At 42.0% G+C, this 25,480-nt stretch overlaps 1 protein-coding gene across 2 annotated transcripts in view; it reads left to right on the top strand.

Annotated features, from left to right (window-relative positions):
• apc2 (APC regulator of WNT signaling pathway 2) overlaps window positions 1-25,480 on the top strand; it is a 206,655-nt gene that overhangs the window by 55,024 nt on the left and 126,151 nt on the right. For both annotated transcript variants that reach the window (XM_048560209.2, XM_059638527.1), the window contains exon 2: window positions 21,251-21,409. In XM_048560209.2, coding sequence (XP_048416166.2) covers window positions 21,251-21,409 — 159 coding nt within the window. The remainder of the gene's footprint in view (window positions 1-21,250; window positions 21,410-25,480) is intronic.

Raw genomic sequence — 25,480 nt, forward strand, 5'->3', positions numbered from 1 at the left:
TAGTCCGAATAATGATGACAATGACAGCTATCATCAGTTGTTAAAAACTCAGCCGGTTCACTCATATCACTTGGGAAAGGAAATCTACTTTCCTCACCCAGTCTAGCCTACGTATGGCTCCAGACCTGCAGAAATGTGGCTGACTCTTACACTGTCCTGTGGAGTGGTCAAATGGTTCAAGGCCACTTAGGGATGGACAAGAAATACTGGACTTGACAATTTTTTTGAGACCTGGAGAGCCTCTGTTTGAGAGCACTCCCATTGCCCTCAGCTAGATCGTGAGCCTGCCCTCTGGCCATTAATTGGTTGCTCTAGAAGAGTGAATGTGGAATGTGACCATTTCTCAGACAGTGCAGACTTCTGCCTGACCTAGGGGTTCAGACACCCACAGGGAACATTTTGCCCTTCACAGAAATTTACATCGCAGTTATTGCTCAGTACAAATGATCACTTTCATACAGTTTACACTGTTTCTTTGGGTATTCTCCATTTATCTTCCACTGAGGTTTCTGTGGTTAATCAAGAAAACCCCTAAGGAAAAGCTGACCCATAAATATCTTGTCCATCTTTCAAAGATATGCTTCAGAAATCTCTCACTGCGGTCAACGTCTCGGAACCTTGCCATTCAGAGATAATAATGAGCATCGTTATTTCTCGCAGGAAACAATCTTTCAAAAGTAAAGAATCATTTTGTTTTCAAAAATGAAATTATGGCATGGTGCTAACTGAGTTGGACTAAGCTGTAATCTTTCTGGGACATTATTCATATGACCCCCACCCTCTAGACTTTGTGGAGTCTTAAATGCTGTCTGTACAGTTCCATCTTTTTATGGGTCTTTGTGAACAAGTGTTCACCACAAAAGCAACTGTACATTGTGCAGGTATTTACTTTGATGCGAGCATTTGTAAATGTGTCAGTGAGGGTTGTCAGTCTTTGGGCCATGTAGCACTTTTTCATTCTGGATCTGCCAGCATTCACTACAGTTTTACCATATAGGAAATATCATAGTCATGTAGTAGATTCACTGACCCAAACGTAACGGATGTATCTAAAATTTGCCAGTTGTTTGTCTACAAATGGCATGCCCACGCGATAAGCAGAATACCACAGCCGCTGGAAATATGAAATTGTAACAGAAAATTTCTCAACTACTGAGCAGGGCTTGTAAACTTAGCGGAGAGGGAATCAGATTTAAGATTACAGATTTGTGATCTTTTATCAGAAATGGGAGCGATTTGACGTATAATTGGTTTTGAGCAAGCAGTGGGCTGGACAAAGTCATGACTGATGTGCTTTTCTCTTCTGTATGTTAGACTGGATAACATTTACCACAGAATGGGGTTCTTGTAGTGTAGTGGTAGTAGTCATACCTCTGAGCCAGGACCCCTGGATTTGCAACCCACCTACTCCAGGTGTATGTCATAGCATGCTGCACAGATTGATCACAGAGAGTCAGATATCTTGAAGTTTATTAATAGCAGTAAGTAATTCTATGCCTACAGTATCACAGATTTATGTAAATAGGCTAGATTGAGTGCTTGTTGATGTTACTATTAATTATGTACACATAACTGAGGACACCATACTGATTCCATGAAGCAGGGAGAGTGACTGAAAGGTGAGGTATGTTCCTCTTTACCTGAATAGCACTGTCTTAAAGATGCAGGACTGCCTGGTCTGGGATCGACAACATGGAAAACAGTAGCATCTGCTTCAGGCACATTGAAAGTTCTTCTATTCTTTCTACGTCTCCACTCACTTTACAGGGTCAAAGTAATTCTCCTCTCATTGAATCCCTCTTGTCTCTAACCCTATCACAGACCTTCTGTCGTCTTTCTGATTGAAGGTCACAGATCTGAAACATCAACCCTGTCTCTTTCTGCACACATCCTGCCAGTCTGTTTTTGACTCAAATTTATTAATGCTGCAGAAATCTGCAGGATAATAAATGTTTTTGATTGTTGTGTTTCAGATTAAAAGATAAATCTGTGGCTGGGCAACTGAGCTTCTATTGAGCAAGATTAATCCCCCTGCACACTTCAAGTTACATTAAATAGAGCACTGGACAAAGAAGGAGATTGTTTAACCATTTCCTTAGTCAAGTGAACTTGTGTCACATGATTGGGATTAACCCTCTAACCATAATTTATTTCTGATAGTACAGTCTTTGCATCAGAATAAAAGGCAACATCACAGCTAAAAGGCTTACTGCGTTCAGTATTTTGTAGCAAGAATACAAAATAAAAACTCAAGAAATGGGAGCAGGAGTAGACCGTGGGGTTTGTCAGTCCTGCTCCGTCATCCATTATGATCCGGATTAAATCCACTTTCCAGCCTAATCCCTATATCACAGCTTTCCTGGGATGTCTAAAATCTATCTCACTCTTTAGTATGCTCAATGATGGAGCATCCACTGTTCCTTAAGGTGTATCAAAGGTTCCTAACCCTCGACTGAAAGCATCTTAATCCCAAATGATCCTCCATTTATCCTGGGACTGTGCTCGAAATGTTCTAGAAACAACTTTAAGTGCCCACCCTGAGGTCACACCTAACCAGAGAGAGTGATAATATTACTGGAGTAGTAATTAGAAGCACAATTAATACATTTGGAAGTAGATGCTAGTTTGATGGTGACCATGAAAACAGTGCTTACTGTCATAAAAGAACTTTGGTTCACTTATGTCATGCAGGGAGGTAAATCTGCCACCCTTGCCTGGTCTGGCCTACATGTGATTCCAGACATCAATGTGGTTCACTCTTAACCGTAATTGGAGATCAGCAATAAATGCTGGCTCAGCCGGTAATGCCCACACCCCATGAATGAAGTAAAAAGGAACACCCAGTTCAAGGGCAATTAGTGATGGGCATTAAGTGCTGGTCTCATAAGCTAATCATGCCCATAAAGGAATAAAGAAAATAAGAATCCTGTCAAGCTTATTTGAAATCTTGTATGTCTCAAAGTAATCACCTTCTGTGGAAAATGCGAGCTATGGGGAATTTCCGCGGGACAGGGACACACTTCCAAAGGCACGTTTGAGTAGTTAAAAACAAATACTGTGGATGCTGGAAATCTGAAATCAGACAAAAAGAGATCACAGGAGAAACTCAGAAGGTCTTTTCTTTCCATTCATTTGTGGTGTGGACGTCACTGGCAGGGCCAGCATTTCTTGCCCATTCCTAGTTGCCCTTCAGAAGTTGGCGGTGAGCTACCTTCTTGAACTGCTGCAGTCCACCCGCTGTGGGTTGACCCACCGTTAGGGAGGGAATTGCAGGATTTTGAACCAGCAACATTGAAGGAACGGCAATATATTTCCAAGTCAGGATGGTGAGTGACTTGGAGGGGAACTTGCAGGTGGTGGGTTCCCATACGTCTGCTGCCCTTGTCCTTTGGCATGGTTGACTTGAACCGAAGGGTCTGTTTCCGAACTGTATATCTCTATGACTCTATGAGCAGGCTAGGTGGATTGGCCATGTTAAGTTACCTCATTGTACAGGCTAGGTGGGTTATCTGTGGTAGATGTGGGGTTGAGGGGAAAAGGGTGGGGGGCTGGGTCTGAGTAGGATGCTATGTGGAGAATCATTACAAACTGTATGGGCTGAGTGACCTCTTTGTGACTGTAGTGATTCTATGTTAATGCATTCAGTATTAAAGTTTATGGTTAGGCCTTAGGATGTCATACTGTATTTAAATCCAGTCTTGGAGACTGTGAAGAGAAACTTCAGCAGAATTATTCCAAGGATGAGAAACTTTGGTTATATGGAGTGACTTGAGAAACTAGGCTTTTATTTATCTATTATTTATTATCTGTTTTATATACCTTTGTGAACATTAATTGATTCACCTTGACCTCCTGTGCTCATGTGTGTCTTGTTTTAGTAACACATTGCGGCTGACGGGGCCATGTTGGGGCAACCACTGAAATTTGGTTCTGTAGGTTTTGAGGACCATCTATGACAAACACCCAACATTTGTGGTGCCCAGCGAAGGGTCAAGAGTGGTAGAACTGATAAAGTCCCATCAAGTACCAACAGTGACAGTGTGAACTGGAGGAGGAGGTGGGTGATTATGTCATTGGACTAGTTATCTGGCAGATGGTTAAAATCTGTATTCAATGAAAGTCTGGAATTAAAAATAAGACTAATGGTGATCTCTCAATAATCTTGAAAACTCATCGGGTTCATTAGTGTCCTTTAGCAAAGGTTATTTGCCATCCTTACAATGTTTCCAGATCCACAGCAATGTGTTTGACTCTTAACTACTCTCTGAGCAGTTAGGGATTGGCGATAAATGCTGGCTAAGTCTGTGACACCCATATCTAGTGGATTGATTAAAGACTCTTCAATCATGAGAGGACCCTCAGAAGCCAGTTGCAGATCAGTCATATTCGTGAATAGCAAGGAGTCAATTGCATCACATCCGGAGCATGGATGTGATGTTTAACTTGGACTGTCCTTTTGATGGAAACTGTTCAGAAACTCCCTGTGGGTAAGTTAGCACACCCTGAGGCTAATTGCAGAGTGAAGGTTCAGTAGGTCGACAGCTGCTTGTAAATCCCTGGTTCCTTATCTTGGAGATAATTCAATTGTTTAAGGTTAATAACACCAACAAGAAATCACTTGTCTGTTGTTTCCTTTATCGTCTTTGATATTTAGATAATAAAGTCTGTGATATGATAAGTGAGATGTCTGTGTGTTACAAATATTCTTTAATTATTTATATGTTAGGCATGTGGGTGTTGTATATCTATGTATAAATAAAGTTGGATTTATGTAGCACTATTTGTAACCTCAAATGATGTTCCAAAGTGCTTTACAGCCAATGACATACTTTTTGAAGTGTGTGCACCTTTATAAAGTAGGAAACCCGAGAACAAGTTTGTTCAGAGCAAAATGCCACAAATAAACATGATGACTCATCGGGGAAACCAAGCGGAGGCTTGGGGACCGCCTTGCAGAACACCTACTCTCAGCTCGCAATAAACAACTGCATCTCCCAGTCGCGAACCATTTCAGCTCCCCCTTGCATTCCTTAGACAACATGTCCATCATGGGCCTCCTGCAGTGCAACAACAATGCCACCCGAAGGTTGCAGGAACAGCAGCTCATATTCCGCTTGGGAACCCTGCAGCCCAATGGTATCAATGTGGACTTCACCAGCTTCAAAATCTCCCCTTCCCCCACTGCATCCCAAAACCAGCCCAGCTCGTCTCTGCCTCCCTAACCTGTTCTTCCTCTCACCCATCCCCTCCTCCCACCTCAAGCCACACCCCCATTTCCTACCTACTAACCACATCCCACCCCCTTGACCTGTCTGTCTTCCCCCAGACTGACCTATCTTCTCCCTACCGACACTCCAACTCTACTGGCTCCATCCCCACCTCTTAAACTTGTCTGTCTCCTCTCCACCTATCTTCTCCCCTATCCATCTTCTATTCGCCTCCCCCCCTCTCCCTATTTATTTCAGAACCCTCTTCCCCTCTCCCATTTCTGATGAAGGATCTAGGCCCAAAACATCAGCCTTCCTTCTCCTAGGATGCTGCTTGGCCCATTGTGTTCATCCAGCTCCACACCTTGTTATCTCGGATTCTCCAGCATCTGCAGTTCCTATTATCTTTGAGAAACACTGGCCTACCCTGCTAACAAATTTAGTTCCCTGAGAACAAATACATATCCATTGTCACTTTATGACAAAGAAAATTCTTGGTTCGCAATAAACAACTGCACACCTCCACTCGGTTCGCAATAAACAACTGCACCTCCCAGTCACAAACCATTTCCACTCCCCCTCCCATTCTTTAGATAACATGTCCATCATGGGCCTCCTGCAGTGCCACAATGATGCCACCCGAAGGTTGCAGGAACAGCAACTCATATTCCGCTTGGGAACCCTGCAGCCCAACGGTATCAATGTGGACTTCACTAGCTTCAAAATCTCCCCTTCCCCCACGGCATCCCAAAACCAGCCCAGTTTGTCCCCTCCCCCCACTGCACCACACAACCAGCCCAGCTCTTCCCCTCCACCCACTGCATCCCAAAACCAGTCCAACCTGTCTCTGCCTCCCTAACCGGTTCTTCCTCTCACCCATCCCTTCCTCCCACCCCAAGCTGCACCTCCATCTCCTACCTACTAACTTCATACCACCTCCTTGACCTGTCAGTCTTCCCCGGACTGACCTATCCCCTCCCTACCTCCCCACCTACACTCAACTCTACTGGCTCCATCCCCGCCTCTTAAACTTGTTTGTCTCCTTGCCACCTATCTTCTGCCCTATCCATCTTCTATTCGCCTCCCCCTCTCTCCCCATTTATTTCAGAGCCCTCTTCCCCTCCCCCTTTTCTGATGAAGGGTCTAGGCCTGAAATGTCAGCTTTTGTGCTTCTGGGATGCTGCTTGGCCTGCTGTGTTCATGCAGCTCCTCACTTTGTTATCTCGGATTCTCCAGCGTCTGCAGTTCCCATTATCTCTGACTCAACTTTGCCTTGTCCATTTCCCAAGGTCACTACTCCAGCAGCGGGACTGGAGCATGAAGCATGGAAACAGGCCTCAAGCCTGTTCCACCATTTCAGGTCATCATGGGATCATGTGTAGTCCAATTTTGTATGCCTGCTCTTCCCCATCTCTTGTCAACGCCAACTCTTAAGATTTACAATTACTCAAGCATCAATTGCCATTTGCAGAAAACAGTTGTCCCTCACTTTGAGAAGTTTTTTGAGCAGCTGGCAGGGGTCTAACCCACCAGCTGAAGACCAGGCCAGAATTTCATGATACTTCCAAGAGTGTTAGTGGCTAGTGTCAGGCCTTATCAAGGAGGTCTAAGGACACTCAGCTCCTTAGAGAATCAATTGGAGTGTTAGTACTGCTGGTGAAGCCCCCAGGGAGAGACCTAAGATGACCAAAGAGTGAGTGAGGATGGATTGGAGGGTCTCAAGGTGAGGGGGAGGAACAGAGGTTTGTCAGCAGTAGGGGCAGATGGGTAACTTCCTGCTCCCCACCCCATTCTGAAGGAGTCCTTCAATTAGACACTGAGTAGGAGGAGCTACCACTGGCAACGAGCAACCATATTTGATTGTGTGTGGTTTTCAGGCTGTGTGTCGTGTCCCCGTCTGCCACTGGTTCAATCCCAGTAACAGTGGCATGAGACCCTGAGTAAACATTAATTGCCTACTTAAGAAACTCAATTGGATGGATGAGGAAGGATGAGTCTGGATGAGGAAGGTCATTCATGAGCTTTCTGGCCATAGACTTTATCAGGGAAGAGGTGGGAAGGCAGTGGTATTCCCAGCCAGTTAAATGAGCCCCATCTCCAAATATGTCTCCATGGGAGGACATTCCATTCTACTGTTTGTCTATAGAATTGTTTCAGTGCTGTAAGAGAACCACAATACTCAAGAAGCTTGTCATCATGTAGAACAAAGCAATGTGCTGAATTGCCTCCCTATCCTGCACCTTCAATATTCACTTTTGTCCACTACTGGTCCAGAGGTGGCAGGATACACCACTGACAAGATGTACTCAAGGAACTCACTAAGCTTCCTTTCAACAATACCTTCCAAAACTGTGATTGCTACTGTCTAGAAGGACAAGGGCAGAGGTGTATGAAAATGTCAGGACCTACAATTTTCCCTGTAAGCCACACACCATTCTGACTTGGAACTATAATTGCCATTACTTCAATGTTGCTGGGGCCAAAAACCTGGAACTCCCTCCCTAATAGCACTGGGTGTACTTACGCTACATGGACTGCAGTGGTTTGAAGAGGCAGCTCACCAACACCTTCTCTAGGACAGTAGGGATGGCCCATAAATGCTTGGTCAACCTGCAATACATCTTTTATGAAAGAAAAAATGAAAGAAAACCTCTGCTTTTAATTGGAGAAAGCATTGCTGTTTCAGTCATGAGTTCTGTTTGCTGTAGTTCAGAAAGAAGTATTTAGAGTCTGTAGACTATTTGATGTGCAGTGCTGTTTCTGCTGATCCTGCTTGATTAATAGTCTAAGTTAGGTGTAAAATATCCTGTTTGCAACAAGTTTTGCTGGAAATCCTGCCCCAGTTCCAACTCAGGCACAATTTTAACTTTCTCAAAACTCCTTTATATCTGAGTTAAAAGTGCACCCAATTTATTGGCTAACAGAACTCTCAGAATCCTGCATCTTCTAGTTCAAAATAGTGATAAAACTTGTCAAAGACAGGGAAACTCCTGAAGGTATACATTTGAGTGTTGTAGTGAATGCAGTGGATGACATTAAGAATATGGGTGAATATAAGCCAGATATAAAACAGTGAGAGAGATTTGCACATTGCTCTGCGGAAGACCTTTGTAGCTTTATATATCATGATTGTTAAAATTTTATCATAATTAATTCAAGCTTGAAGCTCACATTATTCAATTCCTCTTGTTCTCCTTGTCAGCTCCATACATTTTAAATGAATCTAGTAACTATCTCTATTTACTTAGTTTGAATAATGAGTCACATTCCCAAATGGAGCACTAAATAAGTGTTTTATATATAAATAAAATTAATGCTGCAAACCCTCGTAACCACTGGCTTGTTCAGCATAGTAACTCTAATTGGGAAAATAATTAAGGTTAGAAATAAATTAGTTCACACCGATAATTATCTGGAAGCATTTCTCTCCTCATACCTTGAAGGTATTGACTCAGAGGTGTGAATGCACTGGCAAAAGCAACCTTAAGAAGGTGGTGGTGAGTTGCTTTCTTGAGATTTATTTCCATTTCTTACTGAACTGTCCTCATTAAGTACAAAAACAGTGCTTTTTCTTCTCCACTTGTGGGATGTGGGCATTGCTGGCTAGGCCGTCATTTATTGCTCACCTCTAGTTGCTCGAGAAGTTGATGGTGAGCAGCTTTCTTGAACTGCTGCAGTCCATGTTGTAGATCCACATTGCTGTAGGAAGGGAATTCTAGGATTTTGACCCCAGCAACAGTGAAGGAACGGTGAAATATTTCCAAGTCAGATGGTGAGTGGCTTGAAGGGGATCTTGCTGGTGATAATGTTCCTATGTTCAGGAGTGTAAGTTTTTCCTGCAGTGTGGGGTACTGTTTTGTCATTTCTGGGACCTAGGTTGATGCCAGGTGGGTCATCTGGATTTAGTTAGAGGGCAAAGGTCAGTTCAGACAACACTGAGGTATCAGCAGTATTGTACAGCATCACATTAGTCAATTTTCCTCCCTCATAAGAGGTGTGAATCAAATGGGTTTATATAACAATCCAGTTACTATTATCTTTTCCATTGCTAAGTTATTCATTTATTGAATTTACATATGCCTTGCATTGTGGGACTTGAACCTATGTCATCAGAGCATTAGTGCAAGCCTCTAGATTACAAGGCCAGTAACATTACTGCCATGTAGTTGTCTCGCACAGTCAGAATCAATCCTCCTGTACCTCACCCAAGTGGCTCAACTTTGTTACTGAGCCTATCGGCAATGGGTGTTCACACTCTATCAACTGTGGAAGGCGTCACAACTGAGATGAATCTTATTCTTTTTCTTTGTCCATACTTAGAAACTTTGCAGCAGAGTTACTGGAGCAAGAGATTTTATACACCTCGTTGGTGGTAGAGGTTAATTATACTGAACTAACTGTTGCAGTGCTTGACATGCAGAGAACAACCTAACCAGAGGTTCAGGTGTTCTGATAAGCTAGGTGAAACAAAATCAAAATCTACATTGACTTCAATGAAATTTAAAATCAGCAGAAATTTAAGATTGCCCAATGTCAAAAATGATCCCTTGCTTCTCCTAAAACTCTGTTTTGTTTTCCCTCAGTTGCATTTGAAATCAGTGATTCCTTTCTAACACTATTCCATTTGTGTTTGTCTGGCTGTATTCCCTCACCTTTCTTTGGTTTGTCCTCTAATGTTCCTGAAGAATATTTATGCTAATGGTCTCTCACTGTACAGTACTGACTTTGTCAGCAATGTTTCTATACACAAAGGAAATCTACAAGAAACAGCCCTTTTCACAGGAGGTAAGTTAGTCAGTGAAGCAAAACTCTACAGCAGTAATTCAACAAAGTGTTGGCAGGACACTTCTTCCTTCAATGCTTCCTACCTAATGGTGTGTTCAGAAAACCATTCTGTAGCCCTGTTGATTGACCTGGTACTCAGCTGTCACCATTCTGAGATTTCTGAACACTTTTGTTGAATTTTATGCTTTTTTTGTTAAGTGAGAGTTGTGTTGAATTTTTTGTCGTTGTTTGTTGGCACGAGGCCCAGTGAGCTTTATCTCCAGTTTTTAAACTAACTGTCCTCATTAAATACCTACTCCAGCCCTGTGGCCACGTGCCATGCCCAGCTGCCTAGATGTAAGAGAATTTGCTGGTACAATCTTTAAAAGGCCATTGTGCACCCAGACAAACATTGTCAGCCTGTTAGGCAGTTTCCTTGAATGGTTTGAGATTTTAGTCCCAGACAAAGGAGACACGGTGCCCTCGATTTGCAAATGGGGACGTGGAGGTCCAGCTGGATGTGGCCATGCACATATGGGACTTTCTACTCCCCCAGGAGCAGTGACAATCATGGATTCCAAGCCATCTTGGCCTGGCCTAAGGTTGCCTCCTGGTTTAAAGCACTCTGATCTGGTGGAATATCACTATAGGAAGGAACTAGCACCACCATCATCTCTCTGCTATCTCACACTTTATCTCTCCTGTTGTTCCCACCTCCCAAAAGGTTCATGCTCTAACACACTTCACTGTTGCCTGCAACATCTTTCAATTGCTCTCACCAACACCCCAATGCTATTAACCCTCCTGCACTGCCACTCACTCACTTGGGGCACTTGCCCACCTGAACCAAAATAAATAACTATGCCACACACTCATCTCCTTTCAAAGCTGATTCTGTTGCATTCCAGGAAGAAAACAGCCTATAATAGGGCAGAAAAAGTAAAGGCAGGTATTGTATTGCCCAAAATTTGGCTTCACATCCCTTATCTAGAATGTATCTGTCCCAGGCCTGCCCGAGTCTGCTGGTACACTATTCTAAGCTCTTGGATTGGTATCGGAAACAATCCTTGACTTATTTCACCAGGACCCCAGACCAAAGATCCTGATATTGCGATAAGTCTCGCTGAACTTCAAGGGATTTCACCACAATTCACACTATGGCACACATTGACTTGACTGAGGGTTGCTGACTAACTTCCAGGGTTTGTGTCAGCACTACATTGCACAACAATACTGCAAGACTGCCCCCTCAAATAGATTCACCAAAGTGCAAAAAGGTAAAGCAAGACAATACAAGGCAGGAATTCTGTAAGCACCCAGGCAGACTCATGGCATGTGACAGCAAGTGAACAGACTGGAGGGGTAGCCTAGCTCAGTTCACAATTGGGATCACATCCCTGAGCACACAATGCTCGTTGCAGCATTACAACAAGAGTTACCAGTGCAGAGGCACCCTGCAGATCAGTGATGTTTATTTAGAAGCTGACCCCTGTCAGATGCCAATATCCATGTGTGGCCAGTACCCCTGGTGCATGCCCTGGGATATTGATGCCAGGTTTCCATATGGAGTTTAGAGTAAGTAAGGCTGAAGCCACCAGGTGGCTGCTCTGACTACCACATCAAGAATTTTGAACATCCAGTCAGTTTGGCACTTATGGCAAGATCAGAGGCAGAATATTAGTGAGGGGACATCTTCAATTAATATGTTTAATGAACACAAGCCCCCAGTAATTGGAAACTTGCTACAGCCTGATAAGAAATTTGTCTCCTAGTCAACAAAAGCACATGATGATACTGGCATTGAGACAAGTCTCACCAAACTTCAGATTCTGCCATAATTCACACAGGGCACACATTGTTCAGACCACTAAGACCCTGCCCATTGTCATGTGCTTGTTTCTTAAAATTTCTTTTGAATCATTTATGTTATGCTCTCTCCTTGTTCATAAGGATGAGCAAGTTCTCTCACACCACACCCACACAGTTGTCCACTTTTGCCCTCTGGAGATAGTCCATATCATATTCCTTCACAACCTCATGATATCATCCATTTCATAGGACTGCCATTAAATAATTCAATCAAATTTATTTCTAGCCATAACTCCTCTTCCTGCCCTTCCAACATACATCCAAAACACATCTATCTTTGACCTCTGCCTCTTCCTTTTGTGCTTGAACAGCCATTCTCCAAGACACTGGAGTAGTTTCCAAAGTGTATAAGGATAACATACTTCATTATCTGTCTCAGTACTGTGTCCACATCCATGGTATTAAATGGATGTGGACACAGTACTGAGACAGATAATGAAGTATGTTCATCAAGTGATATTAACCAAATATTTTTCCAACCAGATACCAGGGAAAGTAACACCATTATTTCTGGCCTTTGTCAAAAAAACCAAATCCCTTCCTTGGTTGCTTCTCCAGTGAATCAAAACAATAACTTAGCATTCTGTTAATATCTTGATATCAGCTAAGCTTCAATTGCACTCCTTAATTGATAGGCAAGGCTGCCTTTTTCCCCAACTGTGCAACTCCATCTCTGCCTCAGCTTCTTTGCTGATTGAAACAACTGCACCCCCTTTTTCCCACCCTGGCTAACTAACCAACTCAAAGCTAGCCCCTACAATAAATAGACTGTGAACCTCCTATTTATATCTGTTAGCCAGGACTCCCTGATTGGCCCAGGTTAACAGCCCCCAATCAAGCAGCTCATAGTTAATAGGAACCACCTGGCCCTCATTTCAATCACTGCACTTATGAAATCCAAACCAAGCTTTTCACACTTCTGGATTGCATTACTTCAGTTCCCTTTTCTGTTGTACACATTCCAATTTGTCCAGAAATATAGCCTCTAAAACCCTGGCCTTTACCAAATTCCACTCACCCTTCACTTCTTGTCCTTTCTGAGTGATACTGGTCCTTTGACCCCAATATATTAAATTTGATCTCCTGATTCCTTTCGCTTGGCTTTTTCCACTCTATATGATAACTTTGATGGCCTTGTAATTGCTCTGAATTTTCTGCCCTAAACCCTTTCCTTTTTCACTTTTCATCTGTTAGAGACATTAATCAAACTAACGTTTTCCCTCTCTTGGACTTGCTGCCTCATTTCAACAACCTCCTGCTTTATTGTTATTTTTAATTTGTTTTGACATCGGATTTAAGAGTAATGTGCTATGTGAATGGAAGAAGGCATCATCAGGGAGACTTTGAAGCCTGGGGTACAGCAGATGGATTTAGAAAGAGAACTTTTAAGAACAAGCAGCATGCTGATGGTCTTACCATTAATGGTGAGGAAGAGGAATGGAAGTGATAGAGAGCATGAAGTAGAATTTGGATTGGACGCGGTTGCAGAGTAGGGTGAGCTAAAGACACAGGAATGGTTCTTAAGTAACTGAGGAAGATTTAGAAATCACAGTGTTGGAAGCTCAAGGATGATCTTACTGGAGTCAGCTAGGGCAAAAATGAAGGAACAAGCTTTTGGAAAAAAATGACATTGATAACATGCAGAGCTTGTGAAGCTAGAGAATGGAACATCAGTGAGGTATAGTGGTAGAAAAAATTCTGACTTTGATCCATTATGACTGAGTCACTACTTGCTACATTACACATTGGGATCAATTGATCTTAACTATAGTTCATTCATTGGCATCATCATCCTCCCCACTTCTGTCTTCTTTTTCAGTATTTTGGAGATAGTGCAAGTGTAATAGAAAATAATGACAAATGTGAAACCGTGTTTAAAGTGCTTTTGTGGAGTCTATTTTGTGTTTAATTGGCTGACGGAAATGTTGTATCCAACATAGGCCAAAAGTTAAATCTTTCAGTAATATGTACAATCATATCTTCTCCTGCTACCACTGAGAGAACAAAGCAATGGAAACTGGCCATTTAGCCCCACTGATCTATCTTTAAGATCAAAGGCAAAATGGATGCAAATTAAATAATTGAATGCTTCCTGTTCATCTGCTATTGCTTTTCAACCATTACATTTGTTGTTCATAATATCCAAATTGCTCTATGAATCGGCAGCAATGCATCCCTATTTACATGTTATATTCCTTTTACAACATTCTATTCGCCTACTTTAACCACTTGCTGTAGCTGCATACTAACTTTTTATGATTCATGTGCCAAGACATATAAATCTCTGCATACCCCAGAGTCCTCCAATCTGTCTCCATTTGAATGATATGCTGATTTTCTATTCTTCCTGCTAAAGTGAACAACTTCACATTTCTGACTCTATGTGCCAATTTTTTACCCATTCACTTAACCTGCCTTTATCCTTTTGCAGACTCACTACAACTCACTTTCCTACTTCCTGTCCTGCTGAAAAGTTACCAGACTTGGAATGTTGACTTTGTTTTCTCCTCGCAGATACTTCCAGCCCTCTGGGTTTCTGCAGCAATTTCTATTTTTGTTTCGCTTTCCTGCTTTCCTAACTATCTAAGTACCATCAGCCTATTTTACAACCCTACATTCAATTCTTTCACCCACTGGCTATGTGTATGTTGCATAGTGAATGAATGGGCTCAGAAAGGGTATCAGCTGTTATTGAGTTGGCATGGAGAGCACAGATAACCACAAGGAGTGGTTGGGGGAATGAGTCATCATTGGGTTGGTATAGACAGTGTGCGGGGCCATATGCAGTGACAGGAAACAATGGCAGTGACAGAACATAGTTTCCCCGTGACTACTCCTGGCCTGTACCCCAGGGTCGTGCCCTTAGCCTCCAACATGGGCACATTAGGCCAACTCCCAACCTGAGTACACAGGTCCCCCTGGAGCCCTGGGAATTGGGCGCTCACGTATCCATCTGCCATGGCACCAGCTGGAAGTCATGGTTTGAACTTACCTTTCAAAAGTTTACAAAATTCGGATTATGGTTCATGACTCTTCTGAGGATCCATGAACCACACGACATGGTGAAATTTGCACACCTCCAGGAAAACTGTGCGGATTATGAGATATGTGCTCATGCAATGGGAGTGGGCCAGAGCAAGAGTGCAGGGTCGTAAGCGTGTACCTGCAAAATAGATCCTCTGTGGCAAAGAGGACTGGGGTGGGAATTATGAAATCAGATCCTGCCTGCCACTTCCACATGGCTCCAGAGGTGTTCAGACATCAGGAAAATCTGACCAGGTGCCATTACTACCATGATACTTTTGGGACAAGTTTGGCTGTTATTTTTCCTGAATATTACTTGTGATTACACTTCAAAAGTACCTCATCGATTGGAAAGTACTCTCAAATGTCCTGACATTGTGGAAAGCCCTGTACAAGTAAGTTTTTCCTTTCTCTTCTGTATCATGTGGGGACCTTGAAAACAGGATTTCAGTGAATGTAACATGATTTACACACATCTGGGGAACTCAATCAATGGGACTGTGAGGAACATTTCAGTTTCCTAGCTCATTTCCTAATGATGAACCACCCACCAAGAACATTCACAACTTCTCTATATGCGCAAATGAGATGGCTTTGGGACAACATCTGAGTTATTTACAAGTGTTCCTAGTAAATATAAACACAAAATATGGTCATTGCATTTTCATTTGGGAGTTTTATTTTCTCTTGACTAACGAACTATATTCTGTTTCTTAGTAACAGTTACTATGGCAGTGAGTGCACACCAGAGTTATTCTGTCGGTCAAGCAATAACCTTGAGCATCATGATTCATTGGGCCTAAGGGAAATCTGTGCTGAGCAAAGGACTTGTTCTCCTTCACAAGAGACCTTCCCTTATTTTTATGTTGGTTTTGAAATTAAATCTGGTTTACTCATCTTCAGACATGTTTAGTCAACATTGAAATTATAAAGTGAGAATTTAATTCCTCTTGTGAAGCTGGAAGACAATAACTAACCTATTATTGTTAGAGAAAATTAGCCTGTTGTTACTTATATAGCTATGACTTAACACACACCTGTCCAGAGATAGTAAAAACTGCCAATGCTGGAGTTAGAGAAAGCACAGTGTGGAGCTGGAGAGTCCCGACCTGAAATGTCATCTTCCCTGCTCCTCTGATGCAGCCTGGCCTGCTGTGTTCCTCCAGCTCCACACTGTGTTAATTCATCTGTCCAGTGTGGCTCAGATTCTGGCTCTTAGCGGTTAGTGTTAGAATGTCAAGAGCTTGTTTTTTCATTTGTGAAAGGAAATAAAATGGGAAAATTGCGGGAAAGCTACAGGTTCCAAGTACCGTTGCAAGCTGATGATTTCGGTACAGCAATAATGACATACCCCATGAACACTGAATGATAAAGTCCATATGTACATTGATAATTGGGTGAAGTGACGATTCCTGCTGTATATTGGCTCACAAACTCTGGAACACCATCTAGGCCATTGCATTAATAGTATCTTGTTGCACATTGACAGTTACTGCATTTTTCAACATTATAATGGTGCTTGTCCTTCAAAGTCCTTCTGGGCTGCCTGATGCATTCTGAGCTGGTTTGGTGACACATAACACGCTACATGAAAACAAATTTTTCTGTCAATAACAATTTCTAAAACTTGCATATTTTTAATCAATAGTAACCTGCTTTATTCAAACTAATCTGGTATTGTGGTGTGGTTATTAGACCAGTAACCTAGAAAGCTGAACTGATTATCCAAGAGAATTCAAGTTCATTATTCTATCATGACAGATAGAATTAGAATTCAACTGGGAAAAAAATATGCAAATTAAATAGAAGCAGTATCATTTAGAGCGACTATTAACTGGATTGTTGGAAAAACCCAACTCATTCACTCATGCCCTTTAGGGAAGTGAACCTCCTGTCCTTACCTGGTCTCACCTCCAAGTGACTCCAGTACTTCACAAGTGTGATTGGCTCTTCAATATTGACAAAGTGGTTTGGCAAACTGTAATAACTCAGGAAACCTAACTAGAAAGGAAGGTATTTATTCTTGAACACCAAAATTAAGCTGCAACTGGTGGTATTCATAGGCTAGTCCCAGATTGGGTCAGACAGTTTTGGGTCTGCTTTAGATATTTAATCAATCTGTTCAGAGATGTTATCACATGCCTCTGAAGCAGGTGGGATTTGACCCTAAATCTGTCTGGCTCAAATACAGGGACACTATCACTGCACCACAAGAACCGCTCCCCCCCACCACCCCGCAACCATCCTTGGTCTGATTTATTTTGTTTCATGTCCAGAAGTATTATCACACTCAACAGACCAGTGCTTTTCCTCCGTCGCCAAATCGTCTTGGTTTTTTTCCCATCAATTAACCACCAACACCAGTAAACAGCACATGCTTCCAATTGAACAGTGTGGGTGCAAAGTTTGTTAAGAGCAATGCAATAATCAAAGGTGAGGTAGAGGGAAAGGTGGTTAATCAAAGTGGACTGGGACTGCTTTATCTTTTTGAAATCAACCTGTTCAGAGATGTCATTACACACCTCTGGAAGAGGTAGCCTTTGAAACTGAGCCTTCTTTCTCATGTCTGAAAGGGCTGTCACACTTAACCAAATTTCTTTTCCCCAACACTAAATATCAGTGACTTTTTCCGCTCAGTCCTTAATAGCCTGGACCTTCGTGTTAATTTGGGGATTTTTTCAGTCTTGTCTGGAGAGCAGCGTTCAGATAATCTTGCCTGATGCGTGTATCCACCTTAGCTTTGTCAGGTCCCAGCTAGTTCTTGCCTCCTTCCTCCTCATCCACACAGCTATTCTCATTGTAGTCATCGACATTAACATGACAGAACATGTCAGCCCCGGTGCTAGTTACAGAAAGAGACACAGAGCAGCCTGGGTCTGCTTTCTTTTACATCTGGAAATGCTCTTACACACAACCGAATGGATTTCCCACCACCAAATCGCTGCTGGGTCTGCTTTTCTTTTTATATCCCGATGTGTAATCACACCAACCTGCATGTTTTCTTTCACTATTTTATCACCATGAATTTTTTTTAAAGTATTAACCGCCACCAATACTACAATTGTGCACCTCTGATGCTGCTTGGTCTGCTGTGATCATCTAGCTCTACACCTTGTTATGTGCAGACAATCAGATGCTTACAGGCAAAGCCCATTATTGGCAAGGCAAGCCATCAGAGGTGAGGGAGGAGTAGAGAGAGAGGGAAGGGGCTGGTTCTGCTTTATAAAGTATTTTCTAATCAACCCATTCAGAGATGGTATTAAACATTTCTGGAGCAGGTGGGACTTGAACCTAGGCCTTCTGGCCCTGAGGTAGGGACACTACCCTGCACCACAAGAGACCTTGGGTCTTTTTCTTTTCTATATTTCTATTAAACATAACTGAACAGCTTTCCCACCGTCACATCACCGTGACATTTTTTTAAACCATTGACCACCACCAATAATTCACCCGTGTTTGGGTCTGCCTTATCTTTCTTTTTCCCCTAATCAACCTGTTAAGAGATGTTATTAAGCACCTCTGAATGGGAGGGACTTGAAAGCTGGTCCTCTGGTTCAGAGGCAGAGACGCTACCACTGCACCACAGGAGGTCTGGTTTATTTGTGTGTTTTAATATCCAGAAGTGTTATCACATACACAACCGAACATCTTCCCTGTCACCAAATCACCTGAGTCTGATTTATGTATCTTATTAAGCATCATGATTTTAGATTTGTAATGACACACTTCTAGAATGTCTGGAATTTGAATACAGGCTTCCTGGCACAGAAGTGAGGGCACTACCACTGTGCCACAAGGGCCCAAGGGTCTGTTTCTTTTTTTATTTTTAACAAGTACCCACCACCAGTAAATTTCTCATGTAGTCAATTAGAAATTTACATGCAAAGCCCATTAATGACAATGTAAGTGAAGGAGAGGTCATGGGTTTGCTCTATTAAATTTTAAATTTTTTTTGTTTGGTCTATTTTCCTAATCAACCTGTTCAGAGATTATACACCTCTGGAGCAGGTGGGCTTTGTCCAGGGGTAGGGACACTGCACCACAACACTTTTTTCAGACTTGGGTTTTTAAAAAAAATCTATTTTTCTAACCAACCTGACCAGAGATCATATTACACACCTCTGGAACAGGTGGCACTCGAACCTAATACTTCTCATCCATGGGTATGGACATTTCCACTCTGTTACAGTCAAGGGCTCAGGTGATGAGTTCCAGGTGGGCAGGCCATTGCCTGTTACCAAGGGAACTCATACTCAACCAGGTCCATGAGGACAGTAATTATTGATTCCCCATGGGCCTTGATGGAGTTATCACACAAGCCGTTCAGTGTAAAACTGAAAATGTGCAATTAATATTGACCTTGTTAGCGATGCTGAAATATAAGAATGAATTTTAGGCAAAAACACTCTGGTTTGAGCATCAGCTGTCTGTGTATTGTCAGGTTTCCTCAAGACAACTAAGAACGGAGCTTGATGAACACCAGCATCATTTCTATCACATAGAATGGAGATCTGTTTACTAAATTGTGTTGCTTCTAAGATAAATGCAAAAATAGCAGTTTGCAACTCATTATAGCTGCGAGAGACACATCTGTTATAATAGTCTGGCCCAAAGCTATTAATAGCTTCCTTATGTAACTTAGGCATACACAAATTTTAAAGATTTTCTTTCTATTTTTCTCTTTAGACAGGTTTCCTGCCCTTTTCTCCTTAGTTAATAGCAAAATAAATTTTTAGAAATGTGGGAAGTCTGAAATAAATGAACAGAAAATGTTGTCAAAGTAAAAGCCAGACGAAATGAAATAAATAAGTAGGAAACTTGTTCATTAAAAATGATCATTGTGGCAGGTAATGGGCTGTGATTCTGATGCAAATTTAAACAGGGTGGGCACAATTTATGATATAGTTATGGACAAATAAAATATAAAATAAGAAAAAGATTGCACAAGCACACAAATAATTACAATACATTGCAAAATGGTGCCTCCTTAATTTATAGAATATAAAGAAATGTTTCACCCACATGCTGCATTTTCTATTAAACTCCATAGATTGCATGTTGTCAGATTGAATTCATTGAACTCTCAATCATTTCGTACTATTTGTGAGTTTTATAAAGTAGGAGATTGGGCTGCCTCAAAGGCTATTCAATGCATTACTTGCTGAAGAGTGTCTTTTCTTAAATCCACTGCACCCATTACTTTTGCGTGGTTATGGCAAGAGATGCTGGCAATAGGAATGCAATACAAAAACATTTCCAGCAAAGTCCACGCAGAGTTTTTGCTACCTTTCAGCAGGAGACTGTGCTTTCAATTAAACAAAAACAAAATACAGCAACCGCTGGGAATCTGAAGCAGAAACAGAAATGCTAGAAATATTCGGCAGGTCTAGCAGCACTTGTGGAGACAAAAGTTAACATTTCGAGTTGGATATGGTCCTTCTTCAGAACTCACACTGAGTTGTTTGATGGTGTCAGTGTGTCTTTCCCTCGTTTTAGGGACAGGCAGGAGTTGAGAGGTTCTAAAGTTTTATCAATGAAATGTTGGGTGTAACATTATGGGAGGAAGGAGGGTTTGTAATTACTGCAGCTTGGCTATGCAACTTCACACAGTTCGCAAGGAGAAGACCCACCTTCTAGAGCTGGGAGTTCCAAACATCCTGGCAGTGCCTGAGTTTTCTAGTCGGCACTGTTGAACATGTGATTTGATTTGATTTATTATTGTCACATGGACCTAAGTACAGTGAAAATTTTTGTTTTACGTGCAGTATAGGCAGATCATACATGTAAGGATATATAGATCATGGGTTGATTAAAAAGAGCGAGGCATACAAGGTTATGGCTACACAAGGGGTGCACAAAAGCAAGCTCAACATTAGCTTTGAAATTGGACAGCAGTGTGATAACAGAGGTGAAGAAGCTGTTTTTGAACCTGTCGGTACGTGTGTTTAAGCTTCGGCCTGATGGAAGAGTTGGTAGAGAATATAACCAGGGTGGGAAGGGTCTTTGATGATGTTGGCTGCCTTTGCATGGCAACGAGAAGTGTAAATGGAGTTCCCGGATGGGAGGTTGGCTTGAGTAATTGTCTGTGCTGTGTTCACAACTGCCTACAGTTTCTTATGATTGTGGGCAGAGCAGTGGCCGTACCGAGCCATGATGCACCCAGATAGAATGCTTTCTATAGAGCATCTGTAAAAGTTGGTAATGGTCGTTATGGACATGCTGAATTTCCTTAGCCTCCTGAGGAAGAAGAGGTGCTGTTGTGCCTTCGTGAAATGCAGGTGGATTCCCGTGAATTCTGGATCTGGGTTGGTACTGGAGCTTTGCGGCTGAGGTGGTTGTTTTGCAGGTCTGGGTGAAATTAATGTTGACGTGTTTTTCTTGTTTAGGTGTTGGAAGAGCTCAGGATGCCTGGGACTACATCTTCCTACGATCATCTGGTGAGGCAGGTTGAGGCACTTAGAAAGGAGAACTCTCACCTACGACAAGAGTTGGAGAACAACTCCTGTCATCTATCAAAACTGGAGACAGAGACCATGGATATGAAGGTGAGGATTCTGTTACTTGTCCTTGGGTTAAGCTGAAGATTAACTTAGCTGCATGTTGAAAAGCAGAGCCAAATCCATTCAGACCATTGGTTTTGAAGAAATGAGTGAACAAATTGTGTAATTCCTGCAAATATTCCCAGTTCATGATTTTGTCGATAGGTTATATAGTGGAATTTCTGTTAATGTAGTCATGCTCGGAGGCAATTGTATCATACAGGCCAATTGTTTCATATCAACAAAGATTCTCATAGACATTTCCTTTGTAGCAGTCCTGGGAATTTAAGAAATAATTTCCAACTATTACAGCTTGGTTGCACAGTGGTTAGCCCTGCTGCCTCACAGCACCAGGGGCCCCAGTTCAATTCCAGCCTTGGGTCACCCTCTCTGTGGAGTTTGCACATTCTCCTAGTGCCTGCGTGGATTTCCTCCGAGTGCTCCGGTTTCCTCCCACAATGCAAAGATGTGCACGTTAGGTAGATTGGCCGTGCTAAATTGTCTGTAGTGTCCAGGAATTTGCAGGCCAGATGGGTTAGCCTTAAATCCGGAGTTTTGGGTATAGGGTAGGGGGCTGGTTCTAGATGTGATGCTCTTCAGAGGGGCAGAAAAGACTCGATGAGCCAAATGGCTTCTTCCAACACTGTGGGAATTCAATGAATTCGTTATTACCTTTATGGAAGGTGTATTTGAATTAGTGGATGAGTTTAGTGAGATGGAAGGATGCACATTATCCATAATGTTGCTAGCAATAAAAAAAGCAACTGCACATTTATAAGATTTGTAATTATTGATGATGTTTGACTTATATTTTTCTCTCCAGTTTTCTCCGTTCCTTCCTGAAGTTGTTATCCTGTAGTTAGGTCCCATAAGCAACAGTCAGCTTCTGACACCCATTGACAATAAGCTTGGCTAACTGCCTCTGACAACTGGACCTTACCTGGTCTGGTCTACACATAACTCCAGACCCGTAGTAATGTGGTTGAGTCTTAACTTCTGAATGGGCAATAAATGCTGGCTCATCCAGCAAAGTCTCGGTTCCACAAACAAAGAAAATAAAACAATGATGGAGGCCAAAATATGCCGAGATCTTTTGGTAACAGTGTCCCAGTTGGCAATGACAATGTGAAGAGGGATGAATCAGCTACCCTCTTTCTAATCCTCTCGACCATTCACACCAAAGTTTTCATAAAGTAAAATCAGAAGCAGAAACATAAAGTGCAAATCTCAACAGGTTTGGCAGGATCTGTAAAAAGGAAAAGAGTCAATACTTCCAGTCCACTGGTCCTTCACAGGGTCACTGAACGTGAAACATTGACAGCAAATATCTTGTTTCTTTTTAGCATGTGGTTATGTAACTCTTCAATTAAAATATAGACTGTGAAGTCAAAATGATAGATCTAGCTTCAAGGTTTTCTTTTGTCATTGAATCATAGAGATGTACAGCACAGAAACAGACCTTTCAGTCCAACTCGTCCATGCTGACCAGATATCCCAAATTAATCTAGTCCTAGAGATAATGGGAACTGCAGATGCTGGAGAATTCCAAGATAATAAAATGTGAGGCTGGATGAACACAGCAGGCCAAGCAGCATCTCAGGAGCACAAAAGCTGACGTTTCGGGCCTAGACCCTTCATCAGATGAAGGGTCTAGGCCCGAAACGTCAGCTTTTGTGCTCCTGAGATGCTGCTTGGCCTGCTGTGTTCATCCAGCCTCACATTTTATTATCTTAATCTAGTCCTATTTAGCTGGCATTTGGCTCATATCCCTCTAAACCCTTTCTATTAAATGTACCCAAACAGATGTTCCCAAAAGATGCCTGCGCATTTTGGCCTCCATCATTGTTTTATTTTATTCATTTGTGGAATGGAGGCTTTGCTGGATTAGCCAGGATTTATTACCCAGAGGGAAGATAAGACTCAACCACATTGCTATGGGTCTGGAGTCATGTACCCAAGCCTTTTAAATGTTGTCATTGTACCTGCCTCCACCACTTTCTCTGGCAGCTCATTCCATACACGCACCACTGTCTGCATGAAAAAGCCACCCTTTAAGTTCCTTTTGTATCTTGCCCCTCTCACCTTAAACCTATACCCTTTAGCCCTGGACTCCCCTAACCTGGGTAAAGACCTTGGCTATTCACTCTGTCCATGCCCCTCATAATTTTATAAAATTCTACAGGGTCACCCCTCAGCCTCCAATGCTCCAGGGAAAATATCGCAGCCTATTCAGCCTCTCCTATTGCTCCAAGTCTCCAACCGCGGCAATATCCTTGTAAATCATCTCTGAACCCTTTCAGGTTTTGTGAAAGAAAGACAGATTTTATTACTTACTAACCTAAACAAAGGTAATAATACACATCAAACACACACAGACAAACATATGAATAAGTGTTTGGAAGGTCGTAGAATCCTTAAGTTCTTATACTTGAACATGAGACCATAGTTTTATTGACATCTTGCCTTCTCAGCAGGAACTAAATTTGTTGAGAGTCCTTGAGTTCCGAGAGAATGGATGTTTCTCTGATTTGTTTAATCACCAGTGCTTGCTTTTGTGAGTTGGAAACAGAGAGACAAAGAAAGAGAACAAGAGAGCTTTTTTTAATCCTTTTAAAATCCTTCTTTGTCTGGTGCTCTGATAAGCAGCTACAGAAATATGGTTCATTAATGTATTCTTGAGTCTGGCTCTATTATCTGAATAGTTGCAGGCAACTTTTCATGTGCAATATGTGCAAATGAACATACAAGTGTAAATTAAAATTGATGATTTTCATGCAAACGGTGGTGTGTGAACCTGCCAGAGGAGGCTGGTTCAATTATAACATTTACATATCATCTGGATGCATACCTGAATAGAAGGGGTTAAAGGGATATAGACCAAAGGAAAAATGAGACTAGATTAGTTTGGGACATCTGGTAGGCATGGACAAGTTGCACCAAAGGGTCTGCTTCGTGCTGTACATCTCTATGACTATACATGAGTTTCTTGATACCTGACTCAGTTGACTGATTTTCAATGGTTTTAGAAAAAAAATGCTAATTTTGATAGCTTATTCCATATTGTTTTCCTGAACTTGCATTAATCTGTGGCCAGATGATTTTTGAAGCCATTTTAGATTCACGTTTCCTCCTTCTTAAATTCATTTTCGACCATGAAGCTCTAAGGTACTAAAATTATATGGAGGCAGTTGAAAATGGGTAATCCATATCTTATCACTATCATGACTCAACTTTATTCCTTTTTCACATGAAAACCCTGAAAGTACAGAATGGGTACTCAGCAAACATGGAACCCTCTCATGTTTCTGCCCCTTCCCCTTAGTGTGGCCAAAAACATCTGGACACCGAATTTAAATACAAGCCATCAAGACAGTTCTAGCTTATACCTTTCTCCTATGGCTGTTACACTGTTTCTACTGTGCCTCCCACTCCCTATGGACTAACACTGAGAGAGAGTGAGGGTTGCTGCACAGTTAGCAAACAAATTAGCAGCATCTACACTTAGATCTTCTGGTAGTGTTATTTCTACCTCCAGAGAGCTTAGGAAGCTCAGCATGTGATGTGGGTCTCTGAAATATCACCATCTGATTTATATCACTTTGCCACTGAGGTGGAAATCACTGCTAGCAGGGGTGCTACATAATTGAGCTATTACTTTTACGTTCTCCACCTTTACGGAGTAGACACGCTGGCTGAGCAATTCCATTAACTTGCATTGATGTTAAGTGATTTCTGATGCTGAAACATTAATATTCTTTCGCGAGGCCTACTGCGTGTGTGTGAGAGTTGGGAATGACCTGTGAGACATTCTAAGGTGAAGCATTGTCACTGCTGTATTCCTGCCCAATACTATTGAATGTTATCAGAAATGACTTGTTCTATTTGAGCACTTGACAGATCCTCCTGACTGGAGATAACCTTGGATGATATTTGTTACTTCAGCACTTTGAGAGTTAGTTACAAATTTATCCAAATACCATCACACTCCAGCATCATTGCTCCTGTACTGAAGACTTCTATAGTCATGTGACTTCAACGTGAGATACTCACTGCAGACATCTGTCTCACAGCCAGTTC

The sequence above is a fragment of the Stegostoma tigrinum genome, chromosome 30, assembly GCF_030684315.1.
Source record: "Stegostoma tigrinum isolate sSteTig4 chromosome 30, sSteTig4.hap1, whole genome shotgun sequence".
NCBI classification, from domain to species: domain Eukaryota; kingdom Metazoa; phylum Chordata; class Chondrichthyes; order Orectolobiformes; family Stegostomatidae; genus Stegostoma; species Stegostoma tigrinum.